This window comes from Microcaecilia unicolor, chromosome 1 (assembly GCF_901765095.1).
Source record: "Microcaecilia unicolor chromosome 1, aMicUni1.1, whole genome shotgun sequence".
NCBI lineage: Eukaryota > Metazoa > Chordata > Amphibia > Gymnophiona > Siphonopidae > Microcaecilia > Microcaecilia unicolor.
The window spans coordinates 18,262,940-18,269,682 of NC_044031.1; the positions used below are offsets into that span (position 1 = coordinate 18,262,940).

General features: G+C 46.2%; 1 protein-coding gene across 1 annotated transcript in view; it reads right to left on the minus strand.

The window, feature by feature from the left end:
- The window catches only part of LOC115481959 (gastrula zinc finger protein xLCGF3.1-like), a 29,862-nt gene extending 23,886 nt beyond the window's left edge, over positions 1 to 5,976 (minus strand). The window contains exon 1 of the mRNA XM_030221845.1: positions 5,889 to 5,976. Coding sequence (XP_030077705.1) covers positions 5,889 to 5,922 — 34 coding nt within the window. The 5' untranslated portion in view covers positions 5,923 to 5,976. The remainder of the gene's footprint in view (positions 1 to 5,888) is intronic.
- Between the last annotated feature and the right edge of the window lie 767 nt (positions 5,977 to 6,743).

Genomic DNA, 6,743 nt, shown 5'->3' on the forward strand with positions numbered 1-6,743 from the left:
AAACCCGTTCCACCAGGGGAAGAAGGGCTGGGATTCTATTCCAGGTACTTCCTTGTGCAAAAGAAAACAGGGGGGATGCGTCCCATCCTAGACCTGAGGGCTCAGAACAAATTCCTAGTCCAAGAAAAGTTCAGGATGCTTTCTCTGGGCACCCTTCTTCCCATGATTCAGGAAAACGATTGGCTATGCTCTCTGGACTTAGAGGACGCCTACACTCACATCTTGGTGCTCCCAAATCATAGGATGTACCTCAGATTTCGACTGGGAACTCAGCATTTTCAGTACTGTGTACTACCCTTTGGTCTAGCATCTGCGCCCAGGGTCTTTACAAAGTGCTTGCAAGTTGTCGCAGCAACGCTACGCAGACTGGGAGTGCATGTGTTCCCTTATTTCGACGATTGGCTGGTGAAGAACACCTCGGAGGTAGGAGTTCTACGATGCATGCAGATTACTATTCAACTGCTCGAGCTGCTGGGGTTTGTCATAAATTATCCCAAGTCCCACCTGATTCCAGTACAGAAGTTGGAATTCATAGGAGCTCTGTTGGACACACGGACGTCTTGAGCTTATCTTCCCCAGGCAAGGGCAGACAATCTTCTGGCCTTAGTGTCCTCAGCTCGCACATCTCAACAGATCACAGCTCAGCAGATGTTGAGGCTTCTGGGCCACATGGCTTCCACAGTTCATGTGACTCCCATGGCACATCTACATATGAGATCAGCTCAATAGACCCTAGCTTCCCAGTGGTGTCAGGCTACAGGGGATCTAGAGGATATCATCCATCTTTCCACCGATTTTTGCAATTCCCTACAGTGGTGAACCATTCACTCCAATCTGACCTTGGGACGTCCATTCCAAATTCCTCAGCCAATCAGGTTGCGATGTATTATACCAACAACCAGGGGGGCACCGGATTTCACCCTCTGTGTCAGGAAGCCGTCAGGATGTGGCTTTGGGCGTGCCAGCACGGCATGTTTCTTCAAGCCACTTATCTGGCAGGCGTAAACAACAGTCTGGCTGACAGGTTGAGCAGGATAATGCAACCTCACGAGTGGTCTCTGAACATGAACGTTGTCCGCAAGATCTTCCAAGTGTGGGGCACCCCTTCGGTGGATCTTTTTGCCACTCAGACCAATCACAAGGTGCCTCAATTCTGTTCCAGGCTTCAGGCCCACGACACACTCGCATGAGATGCTTTTCTCCTACATTGGGGGACAGGCCTTCTATATGCGTATCCTCCCATATCTCTAGTAGCTGAAACTCAAGCAAGACCGAGGAACCATGATTCTGATAGCACCTTTCTGGCCCCGTCAGATCTGGTTTCCTCTTCTTCTGGACTTGTCCTCCGAAGAACCGTGGAGATTGGAGTGTTTTCCAACCTTCATCACTCAGAACGAGGGGTCGCTTCTACATCCCGACCTCCAGTCTCTGGCTCTCACGGCCTGGATGTTGAGAACTTAGAAGTTGCCTCTTTAGGCCTTTCAGAGGGTGTCTCCCGAGTCTTGCTTGAATCCAGGAAAGATTCCACGAAAAGGAGTTATTCTTTTAAATGGAGGAGTTTTGCTGTTTGGTGTGACAGCAAGGCCCTTGATCCTTTTTCTTGTCCCACACGGTCCCTGCTTGAATACCTTCTACACTTATCAGAGTCTGGTCTTAAGACTAACTCAGTAAGAGCTCATCTAAGTGCAATCAGTGCTTATCTTCAACGTGTGGAAGGTCAGCCTATCTCTGGACAGCCTTTAGTAGTTCGCTTCATGAGAGGTTTGCTTTTGTCAAAGCCCCCTGTCAAACCTCCACCAGTGTCATGGGATCTCAACGTCATTCTCACCCAGCTGATGAAAGCTCCTTTTGAGCCACTGAATTCCTGCCATCTGAAGTACTTGACCTGGAAGGTCATTTTCTTGGTGGCTGTTACTTCAGCTCGTAGAGTCAGTGAGCTCCAAGCCCTGGTAGTCCATGCTCCATATATTAAATTCCTTCATAACAGAGTAGTTCTCCGCACTCATCCTAAGTTCTTGCCGAAGGTGGTGTCGGAGTTCCATCTGAACCAGTCAACTGTCTTGCCAACATTTTTTCCCCGTCCACACACCCGCCCTGGTGAGAATAGGTTGCACACCTTGGACTGTAAGAGATCACTGGCCTTTTACGTGGAGCAGACAAAGACCTATCGACAGTCCGCCCGGCTGTTTGTTTCTTCTGATCCCAACAGGATGGGAGCTGCCATCGGAAAACGCACCATCTCCAATTGGCTAGCAGATTGTATTTCTTTCACTTATGCCCAAGCTGGGCTGACTTTGGAGGGCCATGTCACAGCTCACAATGTTAGAGCCATGGCTGCGTCAGTGGCTCACTTAAATTCAGCCTCCACTGAAGAGATTTGCAAGGCTGCATCGTGGTCATCACTCCACACATTCACATCTCACTACTGCCTTCAGCAGGATACCCGACGCGACAGTCAGTTTGGGCAGTCGGTGCTGCAGAATCTGTTCGGGGTTTAGAATCCAACTCCACCCTCCTAGGCCCATTTCTGTTTTGTTCCAGGCTGCACTCTCACTTAGTTGTGTTTATTTTCAGGTCAATCTCAGTTATGTCCTCGCCGTTGCGAGGCCCAATTGACCGATGTTCTTTGTTTTGAGTGAGCCTGGGGGCTAGGGATACCCCACATGTAAGAATATGGAGCCTGCTTGTCCTCGGAGAAAATGAAGATACATACCTATAGCAGGTATTCTCCGAGGACAGCAGGCTCCATATTCTTACAACCCTCCCTCCTCCCCGTTGGAGTTGTATGCTTTTATCTTCTTTGCTTTCTATATAACTAGTTGTTATGCTCGCGTCGCGGGCGGGAAGCGGCTCGCGCATGCGCAGTGCGCTCAGGCCCACATGGGCGAGCACTCTACAAACTTCTAGTTTTTTCTAAAGAAAAGTTCTGGTCTCCTGGGCCATCGCGGATGACGACCCACACGTAAGAATACGGAGCCTGCTGTCCTCGGAGAATACCTGCTACAGTTACAGTGGTGGAAATAAGTATTTGATCCCTTGCTGATTTTGTAAGTTTGCCCACTGACAAAGACATGAGCAGCCCATAATTGAAGGGTAGGTTATTGGTAACAGTGAGAGATAGCACATCACAAATTAAATCCGGAAAATCACATTGTGGAAAGTATATGAATTTATTTGCATTCTGCAGAGGGAAATAAGTATTTGATCCCCCGCCAACCAGTAAGAGATCTGGCCCCTACAGACCAGGTAGATGCTCCAAATCAACTCGTTACCTGCATGACAGACAGCTGTCGGCAATGGTCACCTGTATGAAAGACACCTGTCCACAGACTCAGTGAATCAGTCAGACTCTAACCTCTACAAAATGGCCAAGAGCAAGGAGCTGTCTAAGGATGTCAGGGACAAGATCATACACCTGCACAAGGCTGGAATGGGCTACAAAACCATCAGTAAGACGCTGGGCGAGAAGGAGACAACTGTTGGTGCCATAGTAAGAAAATGGAAGAAGTACAAAATGACTGTCAATCGACAAAGATCTGGGGCTCCACGCAAAATCTCACCTCGTGGGGTATCCTTGATCATGAGGAAGGTTAGAAATCAGCCTACAACTACAAGGGGGGAACTTGTCAATGATCTCAAGGCAGCTGGGACCACTGTCACCACGAAAACCATTGGTAACACATTACGACATAACGGATTGCAATCCTGCAGTGCCCGCAAGGTCCCCCTGCTCCGGAAGGCACATGTGACGGCCTGTCTGAAGTTTGCCAGTGAACACCTGGATGATGCCGAGAGTGATTGGGAGAAGGTGCTGTGGTCAGATGAGACAAAAATTGAGCTCTTTGGCATGAACTCAACTCGCCGTGTTTGGAGGAAGAGAAATGCTGCCTATGACCCAAAGAACACCGTCCCCACTGTCAAGCATGGAGGTGGAAATGTTATGTTTTGGGGGTGTTTCTCTGCTAAGGGCACAGGACTACTTCACCGCATCAATGGGAGAATGGATGGGGCCATGTACCGTACAATTCTGAGTGACAACCTCCTTCCCTCCGCCAGGGCCTTAAAAATGGGTCGTGGCTGGGTCTTCCAGCACGACAATGACCCAAAACATACAGCCAAGGCAACAAAGGAGTGGCTCAGGAAGAAGCACATTAGGGTCATGGAGTGGCCTAGCCAGTCACCAGACCTTAATCCCATTGAAAACTTATGGAGGGAGCTGAAGCTGCGAGTTGCCAAGCGACAGCCCAGAACTCTTAATGATTTAGAGATGATCTGCAAAGAGGAGTGGACCAAAATTCCTCCTGACATGTGTGCAAACCTCATCATCAACTACAGAAGACGTCTGACCGCTGTGCTTGCCAACAAGGGTTTTGCCACCAAGTATTAGGTCTTGTTTGCCAGAGGGATTAAATACTTATTTCCCTCTGCAGAATGCAAATAAATTCATATACTTTCCACAATGTGATTTTCCGGATTTAATTTGTGATGTGCTATCTCTCACTGTTACCAATAACCTACCCTTCAATTATGGGCTGCTCATGTCTTTGTCAGTGGGCAAACTTACAAAATCAGCAAGGGATCAAATACTTATTTCCACCACTGTATGTATCTTCATTTTACTGCCACCCACCATAAAGCAGAAGGATCTGAGGTTATTATACTTCACTTCAAGTGCTCTGGTAATGGAACAGGTCACAAGTTATTTTATTATAAAAATGTCTATCAGTTAAGAATCGGGGGGGGGGGGGGGGGGGGGGGGGGGGGGGAGGGGGCTGTGATTGTTTGAAATTGGCCAAGTTTATTTTCAACAAGCTGGCACATTATAAAATCCCTTAGTGAGTTGTCTTAAAGGGTGACCGCTTAGCCCTTCAGCTCCCTCTCCCCTCAAATTCAAATCAACATTTTTACACTCCCATCCCTGCTGTTACAGTATAAAATTATACAAGAATTAAAGAGGAGAAACACCTGCTGATGGAAAGGAAAGGAGAGGTTTAGTGCGGGCAAAGGCTCATATCTCACTTCCCCCATGGACACTCCTGATGCCTGGCATACATAAATGGAAAGGTAATTTGCACTTACTCATGTAAGCAACCTAAGCACTCTTCTATAAATGTGCGTATAAATATTATAGCGAGTAATTGCAAGGGGGCATTACACATGGAAAGAGCATTGGCGGAGCTCCCAGCTACGTGTTTAACATGCACTCATATTTAGACACCTGTCAGGTCCATGGCTGGCCTAACTGTAGCTGCCTATATTTTGAGGCACGATGATATAAAGTTACACTAGTATTTCCATAATGACACCTGGGTGACCTCCAAAGAGCTACTGGTGCGGAGGATACCAAATCATTGGCAAACACAGATGTTTCATACCCAATATTGTGGAAGACCAGCTCTATAAATGTTGAAACAAGCAGGAACAAAGACTGATCCTTGTTGTGATTTGGTATCCTCCTCTCTAATTAACTCATAAAAACAGCAGTTAATGATGATTTCTTGTATTACTCTTCTCATGTGTTGATCCTGGAGACAATTCTGCAGGTTCACAGTGTCAAAAGCTGAGGAAATGATCACTGAACACAGCACCACACTTTCGATTGGTGTCAGCAACTACTTTAACGCACTCTGCACCTTATTTTCAATCTTGATACAAGAACTAGAAGAAAATCTCTCTCCGATTGGCAGAGGAGGACATGTAGGACACATAGGAAGGTCTTAAGATAACAGTGTGAAGATCGATACTGAGGCACCCTAAGACAGTCAGCAGAGCCACATTCTGATCAGACTTCGAAGGTTCAAAAGTGCAGAAGGTACAGAAAATGTGCCAAATTTCTTTTAAATCGGACATTGTTCCTTTTCAGAAAATGCAGACAAAGCAAGTCTTACCTAGAGAGATCAGGGTTTCATAATTCTCCTTCATCACCTCCCTGTAAAGCTCCTTCTGCTCCTCATCTAAATACTCCCACTCCTCCTGGGAGAAAGAGACAGTGATGTCCTCAAATGTCACCCGCATCTGAAACACAAACCAGAAGCACACTCAGGGAAATGTGGGGGTGCTCAGAAAGCATTAGATTTCAGCTGGATTTATTCATCTAATATTTTGCAGATGATTTTAGAATCTAGGTGCCCTCTGCAGTGTAAAACACCCAACTGCATGTGTAAACCAGCAAACAAGGACATGCAGTCACTTTAGGAAAGGCGACTACTTCTACATGGAAGTGTCAGCACAAGGATATGTTAGGGAGACATGTTCTGGGTGTGGTTTGGTCTTTTTTTATTATATAATGACAATAAATGTATACTATCTTCTGTGGAAAATTCCCACATCAGCATTTATACCTGGATGTCGCCCCAAGGGATGCTGCTCTTTTTCAGAATGTGTACTTTTGGAAAATGACTTTGTCTAACGTGTGTCCCAGAAAATACACATATTTTATTTTCACTGTGCTAAACAGATTGATAGATCTGTGTACGGAAAACTGTAGTATTATTTTTTATAAGACTCAGTAAACACTCCTGGAGGCACACTTAGCTAGTAAGGTTTTCAAGAGAGAAATGTCGATGTAATGAAGGCCTCTTGTTTCAAATCTCTCTTATGTATATGCATTCTGGAGATCCTGAAAACCCGACCCATCCAGAATCCCAAAGAGAAGATGTCAATCTCAAAGAGAAGAAAGATTCCATGCAGAATCTCAAAGAGTGGAAAGTAAATACATGTTGAGAAATAAAATACATTGTACT